The following is a 27,119-nucleotide window of genomic DNA, read 5'->3' on the forward strand; positions in this document are numbered from 1 at the left end:
CTCTATAGGGAAGCATTAATTTTTAATGCATATTAAGGTTGTGGAAAAATGCTCTATATTTGCATCGAGCTAAATGTGAATTCAACTCCCCCCCCCCCCCCTTTTTTTTTTTCTCCAGTGTTGCTTCTGTAGAAATTTTTGGCAAAGGGAAAATCAAAATTACAAAATTACAAAACACATTTCACCTACTCAGTATTGGATCACTAGCTACCTACCAAGAGCTACACTTTCAGCTTTTGGCCACTGAGAACATGGCAGATTTCGATAGACTTGGTCTATTATCTTTTCCTTCACTTGCGATATGGTATCACAGTTAAGCACTTTCACAGGTGTGGAATCAGTTCCTCCATCTTGTACATACACATTTACTGTCTGTAAAAGAAAGAATATATATGGTGAATAAGACAAACCAGTGTTGGAGTGACCTCCAAATCTAGTTTTCTGGATGATTTAAATGCAAACCATATTTAAAATTCATTGTGCAATGATTATTGCACAGCAGTACATATTTGCAATGCGACTATGGACTCCTTGTGAGATCCTTCACTGTTATGCAGCCAACCAGCTCTTTGAATTCCAGTTAATTCTTCCCATTATGACTAAATAGAAAAGCTGCAAAATAGATTTGCTTATGTCTAATATGATACCATTAATAAGTCTTGTTAATTTATTAAAGTTTAAAACAAGGGGGAGGCACAAGTACAAAGCAGCAGGACCACTTCTCTTGCAGCCTGATGACTTGGGACACAGTGAAGCACAAGTAATGCAGTGCCTAAATTTAATGAGTTACCAATAATCACTGGAGCTGCACACTTCTGAACTCCTAGAATACTGTAGCTGAACAATTTTGTCTTCCTTTACACTGTCTTTGTAGTTCTGGTTTTACTTCTCGTTGAGCAGACTGACTGTACATATGGTGATTTAACATGGCTCAGCTGACGAGTAGTGACTTGCCCATGTCCTGTAACTTTATCTCTAGTGACCAGCTGTTCGTTAAGCATGTATTAGTATCCCTAAGTAGTTTATGTTAGTTCTAAAATATTACTGTTTTCTGATAGTACTGCCATTTATTTATTTTTTTGACGTTAAGGAGAAACCCCCAAAAGCCTGCAGTTTGCTAAATCTAGGTGGATTTTTTTAGAAGTAGCTTCAATAGGTCAATTTCAACACAGATAAAACCAAATGAGAAAATGATGGCCAGTAAACCTTCATGGGAGGAAAAAGCACCCAGAACAAACAGATGTTATAAAAAGCCTCTTTCTTTCACAAGCTGAATAAGTACAACACCATGTCTTTGTAGATATTTTGCTAGTTGGGTGGCTTTGGAGGCCAGGCATGTCACAAGATCAGCCAGTGATCCTAAGGATCTGAGCTCTCAGATATGGTCCTGCCAACCGTGATATCTAAATTCATCATGTCAAACCTCAGAAACAAACTTGCATGGTTGGTATTTTTAAACAGTGAAGAAAAACTATGCCATACGGCAGTGAAATTAAACATGATTGCACTGTCCCTTGACAGAACTCTCAAACTAATCATGAGATTTCACCTTCCTTTTCCTATTAGCTTTATGGTAATTAGACAAGATTTTGCTGCTGGTTCAGTATGCAGCATGTCAGTGTAACCAGTGATGCAAAACAGACTCAGCTTTTAAATAAGAACAATTAGAGTGCAGACAACTGCTCTGTATCGTACTCTCCCACCACGTCTCACTTTCCTGCAGAAGTGAACTAATTAACTCATGCTTTAACCGACCTTGGTGCACAAGTGCTCCCTAACTATTCATGATTACCACAACATCATCAAAGATCCCCATATTTTAAAGCAATATTATCCCACTTCATTATCTTTCGTCATACATGTATCTGTATATATCTCATCATCTTACATGCATGCACACAGACAATTGTTTCTTGTGGTATTTGTGAATCTGGACCAAATAATGCTACTGTACATTGTTATCATGTTTAATATCTAAGTAGCATGTTTGTTCTGCCCACATCTGACTACATGCACAAATTTTCTGCTTTTGTACTATATTCAATTAGCTTAATTGGAGACATCACTTTTTAAGAAAAGAAACAGACTGAAGAGAGAATTATTGTCATGAAGCCTTACATGATACACAGTGCAAATACATTTTTTTTATGCACAAGAGAAAATGCACACAGCATTGCCAGTTAGTGTGGCTCTATGGGTGGTACTTTCAGCTCAGATGATAACTCAGCTAATTCTCAAAATATCAACAGAACTTAAAATACTTATTCTTGGTCAGTACACACTTTTCTTGCAGGCAGTCTAGGCAATAGTTCAGTGATTCAATGACTGAAAGTCCTACAGCAATCTCCTCACATCAGCCCTCCCATCAGCATCCCTTCTGAATACACAAAATACTGATTTTTTTACCAGGACTTAAGAAAACTTATTATAAAACTTAGTATCTCTTTCAACACTGCAGATATATCACTGCATTTTTCTCAGTTGGAGACAAACACAAATGACTATTATCATGCCAATAAAAAAGGAATCAGAGGAAAAAAAAAATCTTGTTATTTCAAGGACAGTCCATGTCTTGGATATTCATTGTATTTTGGATATTCGCTGTATCCTGAAGAGAATCAGCAAGACTATCAGGAAGAGTAAAACTAGAATTTACAATCCCTGAACAGCTAAAAGGTAGGCTGTTTCATTTTTTTATAGTCAATGAATCCCACGTACTGGAGTTTGGTTGAAAAAAATGGTGCAAATCCATGCCAGTGAACAGAATTAAGCCAAAGTAGAATTTGTAACAAAGAGAACTGGACCATGGCACTGGAGATCAGATTCAGAGGTGGTAGAGCTCAGAAGGGGAAGAGGCAGGGATCTCCACTTCATCCCACTTGATGCATATAACATGGGTCTCCAGGACTGCCTTATACAGGCAGCTTCCTCAACTTAGTGTAGGGAATTTAAACTTCTAATGGGCATATAAACCTCCTTCAATGCCAGTTTGATTGCTCATGTTCAGAAGAGTTTGGCTCACCAACAAACAAGTGCAGAAATAGTTTCATAAGGTGTTTTGGATATTGCAGAGCCATCTTACAGGACTGGAAAGGAGCTCATCCTGATATACTAATAAAAATGAACTCTGAAATGACATTGGATATACTGACATGTAGAAATATCAAGGGAGAGACACAACCTGAAGTCCAAGCACAACGTTAGTGCAAGAATTTTACAAAAATCAGTCAATTAATTTAGATGGGAAAAGGGAAGAAGGCAAACACCCCCAAAGTTCTTCAGGTAAACCTTGAAAATTATGGAAGGGATTTACTGAATTGAATTCTATGGTGGCAGGACTGGGATTTAATGCTTAGAAGATAATTTACAGCTTTATTTTTGTTCTTGGAGACTTGCTTCGGTCAGACTATCTACAGTATTGCCCATGATCAGAACTTCTATGCAGATCATAGTAGTCCAGAAAGTATGTACAGACTTAACACTACAGGTCTTACTTTAAATAGAAAAATTGTTTTATAACATAATAATCATGCACTGCTTACCAACTGTGTATACTCTACATCATCTCCCAGTAAGCCTGTGTCATTCAATGTATACTTGGCTTTCTTTAGTACAGCATCCACTGGACCTTTTTCTACCTGGTGTTTGATGGCCTTGAACAATTTATAAAGAGGCTCCCCAGCATTGTCCTGTTAAAGGAAATAAAATAAAATAAAATACATCAAAAACAAAAGATACACTCAATTCAGAATATTTAAGTATTATTGATAAAAAAAACCCACAGGCAACAGACTTCAACTCTTACCTTGAGGTACTGATATAAACAAATAGACATCCAGTTAGACAACATTCTCTCAACAACCGTTTCAGATCTAAAAAAAAAAAAAAAAACAACACCAAGTATGTTAAGGGTACTTAATGACAAAGTTTTAAAGAAAAACATTGCTTGAAATATAATATTTTTACATGCTTAACTGCATGCACTTTCCTAATGCAATGATTTCCCTACAGAGTCTTGAGAGCATGTACTTGCTTTATGATAAGTGCTTTGTATTGCTCATCATTCCTGGGTACCTTCAGCTCGTTACTGAAAAGCACACAGCCTTTATGCAAAATCTTAAATTGTGTCTATGCTGTAAGAACAATCGCTAAAAACTTAACCCAGTTGTGCACATACTGGGAAAATAACCCTACAGATTAAAAAGCTACAACATATGCAGAGCAAGGCCTTTTGTAATGTATTTGAGATAACAAGAGGGTTAAAAACATTAGAGCAAGCCTTCATTGAATACAGAATGAAAGCTGATTATGTGTGCTCATTACAGAGATGCTGTGTGGTATAAATGCTAGATAATTTGGAATAAAATTAGATTAAAAAGTAAATGAAATGTTCGTTATTGTATTTTGAGGTAAGGTAGATGCTTCGGTAATCTTGATACAGATTCTATGCTACAGTAATTTGAATAAGGAAATCTGTTACCAACAGTCCTGCTTCTGCCTTCTACAGCTGTTTCTGGTGGACTTGTTTTCCAAATATCCTTGGGTTGGGGTATTTTTGACTTCCACAGATAGTTGGTGTTTTAATGTAGTCATGTTGCAAAAGACATACATTTACAGAGAAACGGAGAACTACAGAAAAACATAACAATCATTCAAACCTTCTTAGCATCAACTTTGGGTTTTTGGCCACCACATACTGCTCCATCAGTTCTAAGAACAGCGTCCTCATGATGTCAGTATAGTATTCTAGTTTTCCATGTAAAGCAACTGTCAGTAAAGATGCAAAATACACTTTAGCTCGAGCAGAGAACTCCCTTTGGTTTTCCAGCGTGTGAATAAACTGAAACAGAAATCAAATACAAAATCAAGTCAGATAGCATGTTTCTGGAGAGCCTCAATGTTTGTCTCCATTAAGAAGATGAGGAATATTATTTTAACATTAATCTCCTAAGCACAGCATGGAAAAGTTTTCAAAAGTTTGAAAAAACTACTTGTAAGAAAACGTTACCTATAATTTGGTTTCAGATATACACACTGTCTACCAGTCTAACCCAAGGAATAATATATATAAATAATACCTTTTAACTGAATCCTTATGTAAAAGCTATGCTTTAATTAAAAAGAAAGAAAGATAAAAGGTGTATTCTGTGACAATTTTTTTTTGAAAGGAAAATCAACTTTCCTCTCCCCCAAATTCCCAGTTCTTTCACATCATATTACAAAGACACTAATCTAAGTAAGCACACCTGGGAATGCACTCTCTTCTGCCAGAAACTGTAATACTACCATTAACTAGCTCAGCACTGGAACCTCATTTAAAAAGGAGAAGTTGTTAGAAGCCTAAATCTATATTTAGGTGTCTGACAATCAGCTCATTTTCCGACAGTGAGCAATTAGGTGTCTTTTCGGAGGAGCTGAGCACTCATCAATCATCTTCATGAATAGATTTTTTTTTTTTTTTTTTCTGGTTGGAGGAGCCTATGTCTTGGACTCTCTGGGATAGAAATCCAGCTGATAGCTTGTGGCAGGTAACTGGTGACCACAGCACCCAGCTGAACCAGTAGGGAATCAGCATTTCTCATGCCACATTTCTTAAAAGGCTTAAACAGACTAACCTGTAACAGCAGTTTTTATGGCAGATCAGGTAATATCTGCTTTCCTGCAGCCACTGTCATGTTGACCAAGTCTGTGAGATATGACTTGGCTGGCTCTACAGAAACCTTATCTTCCCTGTAACCCCAGGGAGCTCTGGCTGTGATGCAACAGATTTGCCATCAGCTACTTTAGAACCAGAAACTTATGAAAATCACTTATTTTTACTAACTTTGGTTCACTTGTGCTTGCAAACCTACTGTGTTGCTCATACAAGTATGCCCAGCTAAAAGATAAGGAGAATCTACTTCAATACTCACATTAATGAGAAATGATTTGCTATTGAGGAGGTTAGAGAACTGGTTCAAAGCCTGCTCCACGGTCTGCCGCCGAGCCTCTGGGATATCCAGCTTCCCTGTAATCATCACATCTTTCTCTCCGTCTTTGGAGGGCAAGAAGAAGACTCTGTCTGTGTATGTTTTGTAGTCCAGTACTGGGATTCCAGCTTCATTTACGTCACTTGTATGGTCTTCCATCTCTATCATTAGATCTAGAATACAGTTTAAAAGTTGATTGAAAAAAAAAAAACAGTTTTTTTTTTTTTTTTTTTTTTTTTTTTTTTTCCCCAGGTAGCATGATCTCTTTGGGTATCTTGTAATGTAGAAAAAGTAACTCAATGCTGAAAACTCCATCTCATCACACATTTTCTCTTGCTATTTTTCCCAATTATCCTGTTAACTATGACCACAGCTAATCCTCTGGTGACCTGCTCATAACTGTCTTTAGCACAGATGGTTTCCTTGTTTATGTCTACCGAAGAAAAGCCTTAATGGATGTCTGAGTGAGTTCATACATATGAACGTAGGATTATATCAAAGAGTAAAAAATAGACACAGCAATGCTGTTTTTTCAATGTATATTCTATTCTCTCTGAGTCCATGTAATAATAAAAGTTCTTTTTAAAAACACATAGCAATCCAGGAAAATAAAGTTTAAAGTGTAAAGCCTGCTAATTTAATTGGAAGGAAGGGGATGGCAGGAAGGAAGGTTAAATGGCTTGTTGAAATTGATGGAAACATTTCTGTGGGACTCAAAAGCTTTGCATTTCTTAAAAGGGACAACAATTAGGGAATCATCTTTCGGAGCAGCTATTTTAGCTGAAGGCTTTCCAATTACCCAGTATTGCTGATCGACTAGAATACCACGTTAATTAGTATAGTGACCCAGTGTCTCTGAAAGTTTATTGCTCATATGCATTCATTTACCCCTTTACTTCATAACAGCCAGCAAAGCTAAGAGACAAAGTGTCTTGTGGTTTCCAGCTTTGTGGTATTTGTACTTCCTCCTGATGGCCCTTTCTGTAGCTATTATTGGTCCTACGTATTTCAGACTGTCTGCACTTTGTGCTGTTGTCATTACAGTTTTACAGCATGGATCCAGAATGTGTTTTGACTTCAGTGTTTCATTTAACTGTCAGCCAAGATGGATGCAGTTTGGGAACTGGATTACTCCTTGGATGTGCCTTCTGCTTCCCCAGTCTTTGTGCTTGGTGGAGCAGAAAGGAAACCTTCAACCCAGCAAACATCAAGAGTCTGTAGCATCCCCAAGGGATGTCAGCAAGAGAAAGATACCTTCTCCTTTCAGAAATGGTTATGAAGTTGCACGCAGGAGGTGATGGAGGGAGGGCTGTTAAGCTTCCTTGACCCTCTCACATTTCAAAATGCAGTTTGAAATGAAATGTCTCTAGGAACAGTTTTTGATTCAAAGATTTGCTTCTGAGTTGTGTCCAGAACCTGGAAGGAGTTGGCCTTCCACAGAAAGAAATCCGACACAAGGAAAGAACATTCTGTCCCAGAAGTTCCCAGGAATCAAGACTTGGAGAGGCTTCCAGCATGACAGAAGTCTTTGAGATACCCTGAGCTCCTAAAATTAATTTCAAACTCTAACCTCAAACTGGTGTTTAATTCAATCCCACTATTTAGCCACTGCCAACATAAAATAATCTTTCTCTCTCTAGAAGTAAAACATGCAGTTTTTTTTTAGTTGGGATAATTTCAACATGACCCAACAGCAAGTATAATTCAGATAATGAGATGACATTTCATGGTAAGAATTTAAGCCAATATTTGCAATGTTTGCATTCAGATGGTTAATTGAAGTATTGCAATGAGCGGTTCAACATGTAGAAATGCTGAGCCTTCACACCTCCTGCTGCCTTCCCTGGGATGCTGCTGCTACATTTACATAGAACAATTAGATAGCTCCTCAAGTCAAGCTTAAGGTATTCCTGTAATGAACTGTGCAACGTGCTAGCTCTTTTGTGCCTGCTTGCCAAATTATCCCTTTGTAGGCTGATTGCTGCAAATACATTTTGCAGCTCTGAAAAGCATTTTCAATGTACATGCTTGGTATATATAGCCATTGTGTTAAATACTAAGTGCACGATAAGTCATTACAAACCTTTTTTTCCTCCATGTCAATGGCCACTATAAATAACCCCAATCTCAACTAATTTACATTTCCCAGTTGCCAATGCTGTGCTCCCTTATGACTGAAACTGTCCATTTCCTTTAACAAGCTCAACTCCCTATTTTACTTTATGACTTTCATATATAATAGCAAACTATGTGCTGTATGGCAACGCGTGTAATCAAGACTACCAAGGTCTACTTCTAAGTATTTGTTCTCAGGAGACAGTTTTAGCAAGAAAGCACCATTGCTCTTCTGATTGCTCAAGAGGACTCACAGCAGTAAAATATCTGTCATACCTGTGAATTCCTTCTTGCACCGGTCTCTGACACTCTCCTCCAGGCCTTCAAGTTGTGACTTAATTTTTTCATACTCTCGTTCTGCTTGTTGGCTCTTGCGTCTTTATGGAATAGAAGATTTTAAAGTTACAAACTGTAAAAGCAAATCATTTGCAGCAGCTCTGAATGGGAAGCCAAGGGGATGACTGGAGGACCATTTCTGTTTGGATTTCCTTTTGAGCACTAGTGGCAGAGAGAGAATGGAGGAGAACAGCGACAGCGGCCCAAATATTCGTTTAGTGCCAAACAACCTGGCACCACCATGGGCCTGCTACTTTAAAACACACTAGGGCAGAGATTTGACATCCACTAAGTGGTAGTTACAAATGCTTGTGATCACACATTGACTACAGAAACTTTATTTGTATGTACTGAAACAGGGACTGCTTGCAGCATGTTCTGCAGCAGTTAGAGATCATCACAGTGCATCAAGGAGGCTGCAGGACATCCGTGAGAATGTCAGTGCTGCTTAGCACTTCAGCAGTGCTTTGGTTACATTGATACACACCACCAGAGTGAAATCCACCCCCTCCTAAGGTCTGTGCATGAGGCCCATTTATTACTAACCTCGAAATTGGGCTAAGTAGGTCTTAAGAGAAGTACTGACATTGTTCTGGCCCTTTGTGAAGTGTGAATTTCATCATTAATCATGAAATTTGTTGTGTGGGTAACACTTATCTCAGCTGGAAAGACCCAAATGACCACTTAGCCAAATCCATCCAGCTCTGATCTACAGTACTGACTGAGGCAGCATAAACGCTGAAAGATATGTATGCAGAACAAGTTATCTCCTTTGTGGGAGGCACTTTAGTTGCCGTTTCAAGAATGCTATCTGTGCAACTCAGTCTGCAATTGTGCACTAGGCAAGCCTGGGACCAACTGTTGTGCTGATGTATAAAGGACAGACTGGGCTGACTGACACCAAGGAATTTGGTGTGTGTGAGAGGAATAAATTGGTGCTCATACATATCACCAGCTGTAACTGCTTTTCTTAACCCTACAGCTCTTAAAAAATTTTAAGGATTTTTTTTTGTAGGCTGAGCTCAGAACAATCAGGTATTACCTTAAAAGCCATAGGACAGCAAAAAGACCTAATTAAAGGAACTTCTTACCTATAACAGATGATAGAAATTACGATGATTGCTATCATAGGAATAAGTACCAGTGGCAAAATAAGATTCAGTGGGATGTCGCTCACACGTGTATCATATTCCACCCTTCCAAGGATCCATTCTCGGAGTCCAAATTTAACCTAATTAGATAAACACACATTTGCCTCAGAAACTGCAAATGGACAATGGTTCACTTCTCAATTGTGCTCTAAATTCTTTGTAATTCTTACTAAGTGAATTTCTTTCTCAATCTGCCAAACAAAGGAAACATTTCTGAATATTTTATACTGAATTTAGGTCACTAGCACTTTATTCTATGAAATAATTTTACTTTGTTTGCAGAGGAAGACAAATCCCCAGTCTGCCTAGCTAAAATTTTACATTCCTATGTAATGAAGGTATAGCTTGGCAGCTTGGGAACACTCTTTATGTGTGATGTCTTCTAGACAGCAGGCAGAAGCTGGAGAAAGAAAGAATTGCAAAGAGTTTTTTACAGTACTATAACAACTTTAGAGAATGAATTATTTTAATTAAGAAGCAATTGTAGCAGCGTTACTTAAACATGATACTAGAGTATATTGAAAAGGTAACTTACAATGAATTCAGGAAGGTTATTGATCATATCTCTCTTCTGCCTTTTCTTTGGTTGTGGCTGTACTTCAGGTGGCTCACAATACAAGTCTGTTTCAGTCAGTGTTTTTATGTTGCAAGGCTCATCACCTACAAAAGCCTGGGCCTCGTCTATCGTCATGGCTTTGTTCAGGTTACTGCCCTAGACAGAATATACAAGGCTAAGTTATTATGGCAAAGTCTTAGGAAACAAGAAGTTCCAAGTTGCTTATTTCCATTTGGATCATGCTAAGGAGTGGATGTAATTTGAACTGCAGCGTACAGAAGAGTGGAGCGGAGGGGAATTATGCAATTCCACCTCCTTTCCTTCTTGGTGCAATAAGGAAAGTTCCATTCAATCCTTGGGAGCTCTCTGGAGAGGGCATTTCCAAATGCCAGATTCAGCAGTAGGGGGCATCCTGGGGAAATCCAAAGTATGGCAAAAAAGAGCAAAATTCTCTGAGAAGGGGAGGGGGAAGGAAAGCGGAGCTGACAATATTAATCATCCAGAAGAGGTAAGGGACTCTAGAAAGCATTTTCGGTATGCTACCAAACAGCTGATCATCATAGGTTAGGGTTTGTGAAAGAAAGGAAAAATCCCATATGTGCTGCAAGGACAAAATGAGCGACCACCATCTCTTGGTGGATTTACCTTTGCATTTATGAGTTTATTGACTTGCTTTTTGATGCCATCTGTGAAATTTTCAAAGGTTGGGTCTGCAACATATGCAAAGGAGTGGCTCTCATTTTTTACAACCAAATGATAATGATCCATTAGAATAATAGTGGTAATGTTGTAGTTTTCTGGATCTTCCAATATTGGTGGGGAAGAAAAAATCACTGTGGTTTCATTAAGTCTTGTAACAGATCTTCCATCAAACTATAAGAAATGAGACAAGAAAAATGTGCATATATTAGAGTTTGGTTCCTGTACCTAACTGTTGATAACTTTACACCGTAGAAATAACAAGACTGGAGTTGTATCCTCCATACAGCAAAAATAACACAGTATGAGGTACTTGCTGAAAAGAAAAAAAAATGCTGATGGGAACAAATTATTGGTTAATTATATTCTAGCAGCTGCCCCCTGAAAAAACTTAGCTCACTTTCCATTGCCTCCAAATTCTGTGACTCTGGACTACATTGGGCTGATATCATTAAATTGCTCTAAGATTAAGAAGTTAATATGGCAGGCTTAATCCAGGCCATCTTCTGTACCATTAGGTTTCTCAAGTAGATTCTTTTCTACTGACATTGGAGAATAGCTTTCTGAAATTCAAGACAAATTATTAAGTGAATTTCTGCCAAAAAATTGCCAGTTGTAAATCACCTACGCAAGGTAACTCTGTTGACCTGTCCCCTACCTCACTCCCAATTACACAAATGTTGCTATGCTAGAAACACCTTCAGCCATTCAGTAATACTAACCATAGCCAACAACACTAATATGAACCCCTAAAACTTCTTCTATCACCACCTGAGTTTCTCACTTTGAGAAATCAAAGGTGATTTGGTAGCTTCTTCCCTACGTTTTTGATATTGCTACATAAATAGAAGCAAAACTAAAGATTACGAGAGAGTTTCTAGTCTTAACCAAGAGTATGTACTATATGCAATGCAGATTTAGGCTAACATGTTGAATTGATGCTAAGCATACAAGAGGAGAGGAGGTAAGATACGTTGATAAATAATGTCAGGAATGCTAAACAGAGATTAAGATTGTCCTGAGTTTTAAGGTAAGCAAGATAATTACATCTTGCAGTTTACAGCCTGTGAAATGTAGGCAGCTTTGCTCTTAATATTCTTAAAGGAGAGTGTTTTGATGGACCCAAATCCAGCTGGCTTTGGCATACATAACTTGAAGCATGCACATAATACAAGAAATGTACATTACCAACTCTATATGATAGTAATTATTTTTGATATTGATCACAAGACAGTCTTAAATTGAAACACTAGCTTTAAAAAAAAAGCCTTAAAACACGTTCTTGGAGATTGCTTTTAAGTTCTCATCTTTGCATGAAATTGCAATCTTCATTAGAAAAGTGGAAAATTGAGACCAATTGATAATATCAGTTCTTAGCATTACATGCAAGAAGTGTTTTTTTTTTTTTTTTTTTTTTTAACCTTTATTTATTTTGCACATCTTTTCTTGGGATCATGCTGTAAGTGGAATGTGCTTGAAGCAAGAAAGAAAAGTAGAAGACTGTTCGTTGAGGTGTGAGAAAATAAAAGACACTGACTGCGCAAAGCCAAGTACTCAACATTGTCTGGATTAAGGTCTTGTTTCAGACAAATTGCTAAACTTTGCAGGGGAGGAGAAGGAGATATATAAAGAAAAATTATACCACCTTCCAATTTTCAAATATACCCAGTTTACCATTTAAAGTTTAGTTCTTCTAAATTTATTCATATTGAATGAAAATCGTTTTGAAGCAGAAGGTTACAAGGTGCAAATAAATGTAAGCAAGGATGGCAGTAGTAGGCTCCTCTTACATGGAGACCCAGAAGCCTGTTCAAATCTCATTCCACCTCAATCCCAGTGAATTCAGGTGGGCAAACTTTTCATTGCATTTTGGAATAGATTCTATGTTATACATCCAGTGTGATGCCTTTTTTGGGGGGAAAGAAAAGAAAAAGAAAATTACCCTTTTGAGACTTGCTTTCCCTGCTTCTGGACGCTCTGCATATACCACCAGTGAGAAACTCTGGATGAGCTCAAACCCAGTTCCAGTTACTGTAATATTTCTCCCTCCACTGAAAGGCAAAATTAAAAAAAAATAAGTCAATTCATTGGCAAAATACTACAGCCATATTGTTTATCCTGCGTGCCACTATTTCTATTGAAAACAGTTATGTAATTCCTATAGGACAGTTAGATATTCTACACAAAGAATTTCTGTTAAATCTATCAATGACAATAGTATTTAAAAGCAGCAATGTCTACTTCAAACTGGTCTTAAAATAGCGGAATAAAGAAGTGCAAATCACTGCCAATATCTGTGGCTTTTCATTGATGCCTATTTTAATGTGCTTTGCTTCTCCAAGATTCTTGTTAAAATCAGTCCACCTAGCATGCACACAGACAAAAGTGGGTGTATTTTCCACAGATCTGTAGGGACCTGGTTTCTCTATTCCCTTTCATTTGCAACATATTGTTTAAAAGAGAATGCATTCACATAAGAAAAAGAATGCATGTAAGTGGCCAGTGGGAACTAAAGTCATCTAAGTAACATAGATTTAGAAGGATAGCTATCCTCAAAGCAATCCATTATAATAAGGTTCAGTTTATAAAGAGGAAAAAAAAAAGTCTTTTAAATACCATGGAGTAAATCACTAGTGATCTACCAAAAAACCTCCAGGCCCCCAAACAACCCAAGCAAAAAAAAAATGCAAGTATTAAAAACAAATCCTATTTTACATAAATGATTACTCCATATTCAAGAAGGCAAGTACCAATTCCTCCAGTAGAAGTCACAGTCAATTTATTTTTAACATCCTATTTTTAAGGTCATCATCTTTCACTTCTTTTTGCTGAAAGAGGGTGGAAACATCTTAACCACTCTCTCTGCCAACTGCACTCACTAGGCAGAATGATCAGAATTAGGGAACAACAGAGACCAGCATGGGGAAAGTTAACAAGCTTAACCCTGAACCAGTCGCAGAATTACTCTCAGAACCAGAGGTATGACAAAAGGACATTTATACAGATGATTTGCCATTTTGCTACAAGTAGATGAGTGGCGCACATTTCTTTGGTTTCACAATTGATACTATATGAGCATTTTTCCAGAAGGAATGCTGTTTCGAATGAACAGCTGCCAGCTGGGGTGTTAAGTAGGGGCCTCTGTAGGAAAAAAAACTCCTTTTAAGAGACTTACTGATCCCTGATCTAGATATGTTTTTTCCTCATGGGACAAAAAGATGATAAGCCATAGCTACCCTCTGTTTCCAGCTTACTTATTAAAAGCTGAACAGTAGAACTGCTAGAAATGTTTTGGCTAGAAACCTTTTATATCACTTTCAGATGATGATCTTTCCTTTAGAGAGGGGAAGGGTTTGTACGTAATGCAAAGGTCATGTTGTTTCATGTTCATCATGCTGAAACGTTTCAAATCTCTTTCTTTGAGACATGCTTATTTAAAAGAAGCTCATTACCTTTATTAGTTTCAGTATATAGCTTTGAAATGGCAATTAAAATTTGGAGGTAAACAGAATACTTTCAACATCAGCCATGGTTAAGAAAGTTCACAAACTCTATGTATCTAAATTTGAGCATGGGTAGAGTATGGCAGTTTTTATATCAAACAGTTCCATACAGAGGAAGAGCTATATTTTGACCCAATTGTAAATGAAGCTATGAGAAACATTTCATTACCTGCTGAAGCTATTTACTGGCAGGAACTTGGTGACGGTAGGATTCTCACTGTATGAAAATTGCCCTGGTACATTAATTACTGTTTCCCCATAGAGCAATGTGACTTTAACAGCTTCAACCTTGCTATTACGTCCTGTAACACAAACGATCTCATCTCCAAAGTCAGTGCTAGATTGGAGAAGAAAAAGAAAAGGAAACATATTCAGTTACTAACATTACTCTTTACAGCAGTACCCCATAACAAAAACAAACAAACAAAAAAAAAAGAACTCTGAGCTCTGTTTTCTGCTCTGCACTGAATAACAACATGAGGAGACAACACTTTCTCTAGATCATTTAGAGCCTTTAACAGGATATGAAAAAGAATAGTGTACAGACACAAGAACAATGCGATGTCAGCACACTTCAGCTCATTCCATTTTTGGGGGGAGAACAGGGCAGCGATTAATAAAGGAAACAAGAAGTGAGAGAAACAGGTCAAGGGGCACCAGAGGATTAAAATTTTATATGGAACCACTCAGGAGATGTTGAGTGAGAGCATGGCTGGATTTGGAACAGCCGGTCATGTGGAGAGAGCTGAAACTGGAACAATTATTTGGATAACTGAGTCCTCCAACTTCGGTAATTTTTGTAGCTGCTTCTTCCAGCTGAAGCCTCTCAGTGAGTTTCTGTTTGAATATTATGTGCAGAGCCACACTGCATGGCATGAGTCTCTACGAGACAGACAACAGATCTGTATAATTTCTAAAGGCCAGAAAAGGTTGGTACTTTGTTAGGGTACAACTCTGTACTGTTAGTTACTCAGGGTACGTACACATTGCAAGGCTGGCTACCGACTAAAACACGAACATCCTTCTTGGAACCAGTTTCCAGGTTGGTACCAGTGATGGTAAGTGTGGTTCCACCTGCTTGTGGGCCACTTTCAGGTCTTATTCCAGACGGATGAGGTTCCTGCAAAGAGGAGATGGTGAAAACTAATTTAGAAAATTAAAATAAAATTTACACTAGTGTTAATTGGTATAATAGATAATAGTAATTTAATATCATCACCCAAAAGATAATAAATTAAAATAATGAAGGACAAGTCTTCTCAAATGAAACGACGTCTTTCATTATTCATGGTGAGTGAAGGAAGAAGTAATGTGATGTGAATGTACACATTTTTTCCATACTGTACTTTATGAGGCTTTATATGGATTTAAATTACCTACTGGCAAGATGCAGAGTTAGCTGCCATTAAGTTTGTGTGAGCTTCCTGTTGGACTTCCTGTTTTCATTCTTATTTTAAGATTTTTTCTTTCTTATGGCTGAGTCTACTTTCACCCTTCCTTACCCCTTTCCTATGTTCTGTGTCAGTGACAGGAGAGACAGAGCAAGTTTTTCAGAACTGGTACAGAACAAAAAAGAATATTAAGGTCCCATTTATCTTGTAAGATTCTTAATTGCTGTAGAAGATTGTTATCCCTTTCTTGAGCAATGAACTTGCAGAGCAAAGATATCAGAAAATACTAAACTTTTCTTTACACACCTAGAACGTTGGATAGGATTTCCTAAAATCAATTGGAACAAGCAGATATGTTTCAAATTGTCATGAAAGTTCTCAGAAATTTAAATTTCTCAAGTCAGTTCTCTCCTTTTATTCTCAATTCAGTCCTTGTTTCCATGACTGTATTACCCCAGATATGACAAATTCTGTAAATTAATAGTGAGAGCTTTTCAAGAACAGTGCAATTTAATTACTTCATCACTAAGCAGTCCCTACTCCCAGTTGAGAAAAGTGTTGCTATTCAGGACATCACTGCTGCTACTGAGTCAAGAGCATGAGTGAAGCCATGTAAGCCACATGAGATTGATTGGCCTTGCTTCAGCACATGTTGCCTGCCAACTTGCTCAAATGAGTGGACAATGATGAAGTCCGGCCTTGGGGCCATTCCTTACAGGCACATACAGGCTGGCTGACCGTCGGCTGTTGAACATTAGCCATCAGTGTGCCCAGGTGGCCAAGGAGGCCAACAGCATCCTGGCCTGCATCAGAGTGTGGCCAGCAGGACTAGGGAATTGATTGTCTCCTTGTACGTGGCACTGGTGAGGCCGCACCTTGAGTACTGTGTTTAGTTTTGGGCCCCTCACTACAAGGATATTAAAGTGCTCTAGCATGTGCAGAGAAGAGCAACAAAGCTGGTGAGGGCACTAGGAATCAAAGAAGCAACTGAGGAACTGGTGTTGTTTAGTCTGGAGAAAAGCAGGTTGAGGGGAGACCTCATCACTCTCTACAACTACCTGAAAGGAGGCTGCAGCAAGGAAGGTGTTGGTCTTCTTTCTCAGGTAACAAGTGATAAGACACAAGGAAATGGTCTCAAGTTGAGCTGGGGGGTTGGAGGGGATCACAAAATCATCCAACCTAGATGATTCTATGATTCTATGAATAAAGCAAGGGCAAAGATGTTTGTGAACTTCCCTTGCTGACTGGGGTTTACCTGATCACCATCATACTGCACTGATCTCCCACTCTAAGGAGGAAAGGCCATGCTCATAAAGAGAGTTTGCCTGACTCATCATATAGCAAAAAGCTTTCCCCTATGTTATTTTGCTCATGCACAGACTGCCATCTCTGTGTCAGCGTGCAGCTAGAAAAACAATGGTCCATGAATGGCAGGGAGAAGAGGGAACGATGTACTAGAGTTTGGTCAAAAGCTCAGTGAGCCATTGATGGGTTTTTAACAAGTAGCAGGAATTTGCAAAAAAGCTTCCAGTTGACATCGTGGTTACTTGATAAATTTGCTTTATTAAAGCACTGATATTATAGAAACACAGAACTTGTACTTGCTCTGCTTGTTTTATTCTTTCATGTCTGAGCAACTTCCCTCTGAAGGAATGCATCACGGTTCAGCACACTTCACAAATCCACAATGACAACTGTAATTTACTCTCAAGTCATTGAGCTTTAGGAATATGCTTTAACACTAATTGGGTGTCAATTGCTTTTCTTCCCTGAGAGAAATCTGTTTGTAAACCCTTCACTCCTCAAGATGTACGATGCTACAGCACATGACTGCTCTCATGCACTAACCTTTGATTTCTTTTTAATTTAATACATCACTTGAGTTACAACATTTTATGTAAGGAATCAACTCAAAGTAATTTTTAAGCATGGTTTAAGCAAAAAGGCGCATTGACTCAACAGAATTGAGTGAAACTTGCTTATTTAGATCTACATAACTCTGTCCGTACATACTCTTCTTTTGATTTAATTGTCTGCTGATTTAACCTAAACTGAAATTGCACGAGGGTAAATAAAAGATTTGAGTGGGTCAGTTTTAAAAATCACACTTGAAGCTTAAATTAACACAAGTCTAGACCTGCACTTCACAAAAAAGCTCATTTGTGCTTTTTTGAAACACAATATTGTTGATTAAAAAGATTATTAAGTTGTATTGCTTACAAAAATTGACCAAATCTTTTAAGTTTAACCTTGATAGATATACAGAAAAACATACCTTTTATTAACTCCAGATTAAATCTCAATTGCTACAAAGTGTTAAGAATATTGGGTCATTTTATCATCACCAGTTAAAATCTACTGCAACATTTCCAGAAGCAAGAACCACTAAAGAATTAATATGGACAAATTCTTTCTCCTTCCACCTCAGAAAAAAAACAAACACAACTATTAAAGGCTTGTAGCCTTTTCCCTAAATCCTACCACTTAAAGTCAAGCCTTTAAGCAAAGACTTAGGAAGGAAAGGTACAAGAAAAGATTTCTGAAGCACCATACCCCACTCTCTGTAACACTGTAATCTTGGGGGGGAGGAGGGGGGTGGGAGAAAGGAAGCTTGCTAAGAAGCTTCTGCTAGGCAGCTGTATTCCTTTCTTTCAGCAAAAGCGATAAATAATGACACCATTAAAGCTCAACTGGCATATCTGATCAGTAACTTTGGCAGTGCAAAGGCTGGTTCAGTAGCTACCTATCAGTGAATACTGAGCACGCCACAAACCTGAAGCAGGACCACTGAGAACTACTTTCTGTGTGGGACCTTTTATTGGCAGCCTGCATTTACCGCTCTGTGAACAGGGATGTAGTATCGAGGTAAACAAACAGCAAAGTTATCTCTGAGTAACACAACGGCAATGGGGAAGTAAAATAAGTACCTGTTCTGTTTTGCCCAGATTTTTTTTTTCTTTTTTTCTTAGCAAGACTCTGACTCTGCTAAAAGTTAAAAAGTTAAATGAGGATGGAGCCAGGCTCTTTTCAGTGGTGCCTGGTGATGAGAAAAGACATAATGGGTGTAAACTGAAACAGAGGAGGTTCCCTCTGAACACCAGGAATTAATCCTGTGCTGTGTGAGGGTGACTGAGCACTGGCACAGGCTGTGGGGTTTCCTCCTTGGAGATGTTCAGAAGCTGCCTGGATGTGGTCCTGGGCAGCCATCTCTCACTGGTCCTGCCTGAGCAGGGGTGGGAGCAGAGGGTCTCCAGAGGTCCCTGCCAACCTCAGCCATTCTGTGACTGTGTCAGTCTGTGAAAACTCAGCTGTGCCAAAAAGGAGAATGTGCTATCCACACCTCAGCCCCCCTCTGTGACACAGGTGCAGCACAGAGCCAGCACATCTCGGCCTCGCTTCAAGTTTAATGAAAACCGGAGGCCAAGATTCACTCCGGTAGCTGCTGCAGGTAGCAGCCAACGAGGAGGTGGAATAGTTACATTTAACCCTTATTTTCTCTTTAATCATTGGTTTTGCAGCAATCTCTCAATGGACTATTTTAAAACAGCTTAACTCAAAGTATTCATATTTAACCTATTTAAAGTAATTTTGCAAATACCAAGAGCACTCCAGGGACCAAATCATGTGGACGCCTCATAAAGGTTATCTAATAAAGAGAAGCTGAACTGGGCTCTGCATGCAGAGGAATTTTTCAGGATGACTACTAAAACAAAGCATCGTATAGTAAGTTTGTTACCATAAACTTGTCAGAAAAATGATTTGATTAATTCTTCCTTGTTATTTTCTGTTTCACGATTTTTTTTCCTTTCCCTTTCTCTTAAGGACCTTCCAGAAAAAATAAGAAGCTTAAACAAATTACCAACAATTTTTTCAGCAATTTTAATAACTACTTTATTGCAAAACCAATGCACTATGAGCAAGCTTTAGTGCTCTCTTAAAATGTTCATGGATGGTGAAAAGCACAAAGCTGCCTTGGCCCACCTGGTAGTCTCTTAGAGTACCAGTAAAGAAAAAAAACAGGTCACCTAAATGCTTAGCTGGAAAGTATTTTTCAGAAATGCAGTTAGGTAGACAGGACCAGAGGGAGCAGATATTCGCTGAGTGTCATGATAAGTTCAAAAAGTACTCTTTGAGCGGTGGAGCAAGCCTCTGAGAAGAATCGTGTTGCCTCAGAAGAAGGCAGCCCCTTCCCATGGGTGACATCGCACCCACCTGCAGGATGGAGAGGTTCAGACCCTTTTAAGCTGCTACACTGGGTCTTAACCATACAAATTCCAGCAAAGCTGCAACAAACCCACACCTCTACATTGCTGAACACAGCTCTGCATGAGATTGCTTCTTGCAAAAGAAAACGAAGGGAAAAGGGTAAAATCTTCACTGCAAACATTGTTTGAGGGATAATGAAAACACAGCTTTTAGCAAGATGTGGATACCTCTAATTTGGGCTAAATCCCAAGCAATACTGAAAATTCAGCTGCTACAAACTGCACTGACAACCTCAGAACCTCAAGTGATGTGAGATCAGTGATACCACCTTTTCAAAATCCCCTCAGGGATTTCTTTTCTACTTTCTTCCCTTTTCTCATTTCAGTTCCTGAATCAGAAGTACTCCTGCCATCATTACAAATACCCCACTTCCATTTTCAGCCCTCTGCACCTCTGTATCTTTGTTCTCTCAGTCAGAACATGCCCAGAGGACATCACACTTTTCTGCAACATCACATCACAGTGTGCACTGAAATTATAATGTTAAGTAGAACATTTGATTATGTGTCCTATATGGAATTTATAGCAGCCTTGTAATAATTCTTCTGGAAAACATCAGCTCTTGCAGAGATCTGGCAATACTTCATTTCTCATGGACACAGTAAAACTTAAACAACCTTACAAATACTAATTTAACCCTTGTTTTATAATTCCTTAAAGTGTAGAAAATCCTAATTGACATACACTGAAGTATTTTTCTTATTTTGCTTGAAAAGGACAGATGCTCTTGCAGCAGTCTATACTTCTCCCTTTGTCACTGGAAAAATATCGTTCATATTTTCCAGTTATTTGCTGTCTGGGTGAGCATAAATCTTTTCTGCAGTAACAGGTTACATCATACGTGAGTTTTCAGATTGTCTGGTTTTAAAAAGCCTTCTCCAATGCCTGCCAGTTATTTGGTGGCCTGTCATGTCAGGTAGGTCACCTCCCAGCAGAGGGACTTCTCACCACCTTACGCTTTGATGATCATGTCCTGTGCTTGTAGAAGTGGATTTGCAGTTTTGGTAAAACATATGCGCATCCACGGCTGTGCTATTTGAGCAGGGATCTCTTCTCAACAGGTGTAGCTTGCTCCCGACAAGTGTAGAATGATTTATCCCGAAGAAATAATTTGATCTCAATAGGATTTCTTGCTTGTAGGTCGGAGCAGATTTTAGCTTGTCCGCTGTGGGAAGTTGAGCATCTATATATCCTACATACCAACTTTCCTTAAATCACAGGTAGGTGTAACAATGCTGAGAGGTCTTGTAGTGCACCTGCAACTCAACTTTTCCATACTGTACCAGACTGCTGAGTGAGTACTCCTGAACTGATGAGCAGGTTTTCCAGAGCTTTGATAACCATTAGGTAGCTTTGGAGGACGGACAATAATGCTAAGAATAGGTTACCTGGTCTGCCTTTATGACTACAGTCAGTGCTGATCCTGTTGATACAGTTTACCTGAAAGCAGTGGTTTCCTGCTCCAATTTGAAACAGTGAGACAGTGACAATTTTAAGTAAAATCCTTGCACATTGCTTATAGTATATAACATTCAAACAGAAGGTTGTTTGGTAGCAAATTCATTTATTCTGTCTGTAACACTGGTTGATTTATTTGCAACTTGGCAAACCCTTCCTTGGCACTCACATTACTGTGTACCCCTGCCTCATCCACGCATCGCATACTGACCTGAGCTTCACAAGCTGTGTTTTTGGGCTTTGCCTCACAGTAATGTCATGCTCTTGCAACAGCCTGTCCTCTGAGGCACTCTGTGCTTTGTCAGCACACAGGTATGAGGGGAAAATGAAGTACCAGCAAAACAGCTTGCACTGGCCCGAGCATGTATATGACTTCACGTTCAGGCCATTTTCCAGTGTCCTGTTTTCTTTGTTGCAGCCAGAAATCTTTCCTTTGCTTTCTGTTTGTATCCTGTGCCTCATACTTAGGTATTTGCTCACAGGAATGCTTATATATTTTTCATTGTAGCTCATGCTTTCTGTGTGCTAGAGGGTAAATTATCTCCATGTCTGTTCCACTTATAATCACATTTAGAAGCGAACTCAGTTATTAGCAATGTACATGACTGCTGCTTCTGATAAAACTATTGCAAACCCTCTGAGCACTCGTGTCTGATCTCTTATATTTTTCATCCTGTTTATTAATCTAGAATGAACTTTTTCTTCTTTAATATTTTATTGCTCGCAGTTGGTCTTTTTGCACATTTAGGAAGGTGAACTGTTATTTTTTTAGGTTTCTGATTACAGTGCTATTAAAAGATATTTTTTACAGGCTGAAAATGCTCTTGGAGGGTTCCCAGCATTTTAGATTTCTGCGGTCTGCTGGTGTCAAATCGAAGCACAGCTTTTATCTGGCTAACAGCGGGGTTTCTCTTATTCTCTTTTTCTTCCTGCTATCCAGCTTCTCTGCAATTTTCCCATTACAGATACATGGGTGTGACACAGAAGCCTTCCCCCAGCCTTTTTCACTCTCTTGACTTGCACTTGGGATCTGATCTGCCACACTTGTTAATGCTCTTTTTCACTTGTTTATTTGCTTTGCAGCTTTTTGGTTTACCTTGGCATGTCAAGCCAACTCACTCCTGGCCCCTTGCACAGTATCCAAGAACAAGAGGAACGTACCCCTGTGGAGCACCACTACAGCTCTGCAGCTCTTTTTTTCCAATTTCTCTGCTTTTCCATTCACCTCTCCCCAAGCACATCCTGAACTTTTTATATTCTGGGGTATGACTCTGTAAATAATGATACTAACTACTATATTGCTGAGCTATGATAGGAAGTTTCTAGCCCAAAACCTACACCACTGAGATAAAAGTGGTCACCCTGTATCCATCAGTGATGCAGAAAATCAAAGAAACAACCAGCCACTATGGAGGCTACTGGTAAATCACAAGAGGAGCCAGAAATTCAAAACCAGTTGGAAGGCAACAGAGGAGGGGAACCTAACGGAGATGCAAAGAGACCTTGGCATAACGTCTGTGCTTCAGAGGAGAAAAAGCAACCATGCCAGACCACAAGCAGAGACAACTGGGGAGGGAAAAGAGGATGGTGGCAGAGTACACCCCCATGATGCTGTGAGAGATGCCAGCTGCAGCACAAGGGGAAGCCAGCAACAGATGGATGTGCTCAAATGGACACGATGGGCAGCAAATGGCAAAACCACTAAGCTCCCTCCTGCCAGCTCCTGTAGGCAGTGACCTCCAGGTGGGGATTTGCCTTTGATGTAAGCACACATCCACTAGTATGGTTGTGCTCCTCTGCTTCCACACAAGCAGAGCACAGGGATGCAGTGCCCAGGACCTGACGACAGTACACACATACATGTGGCTAAGGCTTTCAAAAGTGTAGAGAGCACATTATCGTTCTGCCTTTCTCTTATCCGTCCCTTCCCCAGCAAGTTTCCTTTCTCTTTCTTCATCCTGATCCCAGCTGCACTAAGTTCTGGCTCTTGAAGCAGGCCTGCAAAACAACTCCTTTGTTACCAAAATTATCCACCCCCACTCCATCCAAAGTTGAATTATTCTGCCAACCCTTGCATATAATGCACTCAAAAATTAAAGGCATTAAAAGCATCGTCCATGAAGTGCTGTAGGCACTGGCCACCTTCTTGAAGGTCAAAATGTCATCTCATGGCTTATAAAGGTAACCACAGGAGCTAAATTAAGCTTTTGACCAGGGCACACAAACCATTAGGAACTGCTCTTTCCCTCCACTCCCTTCCTTTCTCAGACTCAGGGGAGCCTGCTGCTTGTTTCTTCAGACAAGCCACCCCCTCACAGGATGCTCAGGCAGAGAATTTCCATGGTGCACACTTGGCGGCCCGGTGCTCGCCGCAGCGGCTGACCCAGCTCCCTGGCTCGCCTCACTGGAGCACCCACAGGCACAACAGCAGCCAGGATTCAGGTCCTGGGCTACTTCTGGCTGGGTCCTGCCTCTCTGGAGTGGCTTCTTCCCAACCTCACAGGTCAGCCGAAATGCTTCCATCCACTCCAGGTGTGAAGGCAAAGCGTTTGCCAGGCAGTGCCCACTCCTATCTGTAGTGCCTGCTGCCTGCTGTGGACGGGATGCTTACGTAGAGCACGGATATTCTAAACAACTAAGTTTTTGGACTGCAGGCAGAGATCTGTCTCTTTTTATCCTGAGGCAGAGAGCACATCATTTTCTGAACAGACCACAGAGCCTTGCTGACAGTTTTCATGGAGAAACGGAAGTATGCATGACTGGAAAGCCTGCGTTATCATACACCCTGTGTTCACTGGCAGCTTTCAAGCAGAACCCACAAACACTGAATAGTGGGACAAATATTTAAGTGATGTGTATGATGATAGAGAATTAAGTCTAATAATACCCATGTGGGGAAGGGCCTTCTTACTGAAAACTCTGAGCTACCCAGGAGCATTCCTGACGGCTGTGCAGGCTGATGCACAAACAAGATGTGCTCCAGAACTCGAGGATAAAACAGCCACTGCCCTCTGGCAGCAATTCCAGACTGCTGTGGATGTGTGGTTTAACAGCATCAATCATAATGGCAACAAGCCATGTAAACTCCCCCCCACAAGCTACAGTATAAAATGTATGTGCTATGGTGAAGACTCATGGAGAAGAATCAAGCAGTGAGCTAAAATCCTCCTCGAGAGCCTGGTGGCACTAATAGCGCTGTGGCTGTGAGAGCTCCCTGAGCGATTGCTAACATCAAGAAGGGAAACAGAGGATGGATGAAGATAAGAGGAAAATGCCAACTTGTGAGAACATTAAAGCGGAAGAATGTACCTTGTTAAATCCAACTGTGCAGATCAGGTTACTCAAACTCCCAGTATGGTGAGTAGTCATCTTTGTGCTTGTTTTCAGATCAGACTCTAATTTGTCCCCCTTTCTTATATTTATTTGAGCTTTCTGAAACTATATAATGTCTTCAATCCACTCAGACTAAAGCTCACAGAACTGCTCTTGCAAACAGACACTGAAGAACCTGAGCTAGCTGTGAGCTCTCATTCTGGTGGCTTGAGTTTAAAGATGACATCTGAGAAAAGAATCGTGCTTGTATGGTATCAGCCAGCCTGGGCCATACACCTAAGAAAAACTTAATTCCCACCTTCAATACTGTTTCTCACTGCCATAGTAGCAAACAAATCAAATGAACAAACAAAAACCTGTTTTTTAGCTATGCCATGGCTCCACCTGCATAGAGACCAGCCAAACTGTCAGAGGTACTGCATAGCTGGATATTAAAATTTATAATCAATTCATTGCTATTTCAATAAAAAGGAGAATGCCCAATTCTGCTTATAGTGAAACAAACAGAAAGGTCAGTGGAAGAGGACAAGGTTACCAGAATTTAATTTAACTGGAATGTCTGGACTTGAAAAACACTCAGAATGGATAGAAGATTTGTGATGGGGATGTAGAACTTTCTTCCCATTATGCAGAAAATATAGATGAGATGTTTACTACACAGCATAGACTCTTGTGGACTAGGGCATTTTAGTTCAGAAATGATTTTAAACTGAAATCCTTTCTGACTGGGTTTTTGACCCACCTAGAGGAAGTCTCACCTGTTCCTTGCCTCAGAAATGTTCTGTGCTGGCAGAACAGGGCAGAAGCACGAGTCTAAGCCCCAACACGACTCTAAGCCCCCTCATCAATCCAGCTTTAAAAACACACCCATAATTCCGGCTGGGTATCGACCATGGCCAAATGTAGTAGTACTTGATAACCAACTACGTGCTCTTGGTGGCAGCTGCTAGCCCCATGTATGACCCCAGACTGTGGTGGGTACCGTGACACTTCCACTCTCCATAGACACATCAGACTGAGCAGATCCTTGTCTCCTTGTGTGTTGTTCGTACACTTCTGCACAGTGCTGCCAAACACCGTACTTAAAATAGGCACTGCTAAAGCTGAAGCTATTGTGTTTAGGGTGACCAAAGTAAACAGTAAAAACTGATTTTTACCAGCAGCGGGGTAGCCAGATAATGTGCCAAATACAGGGGAAGATACGTAATAGGAGACATATTTTAGGAAGGTTCTTGGAAAGAGGAGTATTTTCTTTTCTATCAATTCAATAGCATTTATTATATAAAGCACAGATTTTTTATGTCTCTGGAACAAGCCATCAAGGAACTGCCTGAAAACAACATTGAAACGAGAGTGTAAATTTTAAAACAACACCAACCGACTGGATTGGCTGCTCTGATAGCCTGTTCTGATGCCAAAAGTGCTTGTGCCACACTTGCAGAGGTGTGCATGAATGTGACAGCCTGCACTGATTTTAATCCTACCACAGTCCACAGCTGGCTTTATTTTCTCATAGAAAAAAAAGTAAGAGAAATGAAACCAGAAACCAATTTCACCAGTTTTAAGGCACGAACTGCTGTGCTTGATGATTTTGTATTACTTGCCATTGCTTCACATTCTGTAAAGAAAGTCCCCATGGAAAGATTTTTGCAGTAAATAAAAATGCCTTTTAGCAGCAGCTGGCTTAGGTATCTGGTATTTCAGTGACTCAGAGACTAGCACAGAGGAAGTCTTGGACTTTCATGAAAACGTCCACCTGGATGATGTCCGTGCATGACAGCTTCTCCCTGAGCCTGTCAGGCATTCAATAACCTTTCCCTTAAGCAGCAAAAGTTGCGGCTGCTGATCTCATCTCATCTCACAGATGTGTTAAGCAGGGAACCCCATCAGAACAAGGTCACAGAGAGGTCTTCTAAGCCTACATAGAGGCTTCACAGTATATTTCAATACACTCTGTAACTTCTTCATGTGGTTTTCATGCAAACCATAAGAGAGTCTATACATACAGGAGAAACATAGGAGAACTGGTGTAAAACATACCAACATAACATCATAGCCTCTGTCCTAGAGATCACAAGCACACAAACATGTGACTTGATGTTTCTGCACATTTCCCGCTCTGGTTAAGACACATAAGATGACTGACAAAGGAAGACTTAATTATAACCTACATTTCCACAATGGAGCAGAGGAAAGTTGTGACAGTAAAAGATCATTTTCAAGCAAAACACGTGCTTTTGCAGAGATACCACAAGGGAAAGGAGGTATTTGCCTGAAAATAATGGAAAAAACCACTGTTTTGTGAAAACAAGAATATCCTCATCTCAGCTGAATGTCATTCT

The 27,119-nt window shown here is 39.6% G+C and overlaps 1 protein-coding gene across 7 annotated transcripts in view; it reads right to left on the bottom strand.

Moving 5' to 3' along the window:
- PLXNB2 (plexin B2) overlaps positions 1 to 27,119 on the bottom strand; it is a 256,955-nt gene that overhangs the window by 17,741 nt on the left and 212,095 nt on the right. For all 7 annotated transcript variants that reach the window (XM_035309113.1, XM_035309156.1, XM_035309121.1 and 4 more), the window contains 12 exons: positions 15,313 to 15,449; positions 14,499 to 14,666; positions 12,769 to 12,877; positions 10,773 to 11,000; positions 10,107 to 10,283; positions 9,512 to 9,651; positions 8,361 to 8,461; positions 5,913 to 6,142; positions 4,659 to 4,840; positions 3,806 to 3,872; positions 3,543 to 3,689; positions 216 to 372 (listed from right to left, as the gene is read on the bottom strand). In XM_035309113.1, coding sequence (XP_035165004.1) covers positions 216 to 372; positions 3,543 to 3,689; positions 3,806 to 3,872; positions 4,659 to 4,840; positions 5,913 to 6,142; positions 8,361 to 8,461; positions 9,512 to 9,651; positions 10,107 to 10,283; positions 10,773 to 11,000; positions 12,769 to 12,877; positions 14,499 to 14,666; positions 15,313 to 15,449 — 1,843 coding nt within the window. The remainder of the gene's footprint in view (positions 1 to 215; positions 373 to 3,542; positions 3,690 to 3,805; positions 3,873 to 4,658; positions 4,841 to 5,912; positions 6,143 to 8,360; positions 8,462 to 9,511; positions 9,652 to 10,106; positions 10,284 to 10,772; positions 11,001 to 12,768; positions 12,878 to 14,498; positions 14,667 to 15,312; positions 15,450 to 27,119) is intronic.

This window comes from Oxyura jamaicensis, chromosome 1 (genome assembly GCF_011077185.1).
Source record: "Oxyura jamaicensis isolate SHBP4307 breed ruddy duck chromosome 1, BPBGC_Ojam_1.0, whole genome shotgun sequence".
NCBI classification, from domain to species: domain Eukaryota; kingdom Metazoa; phylum Chordata; class Aves; order Anseriformes; family Anatidae; genus Oxyura; species Oxyura jamaicensis.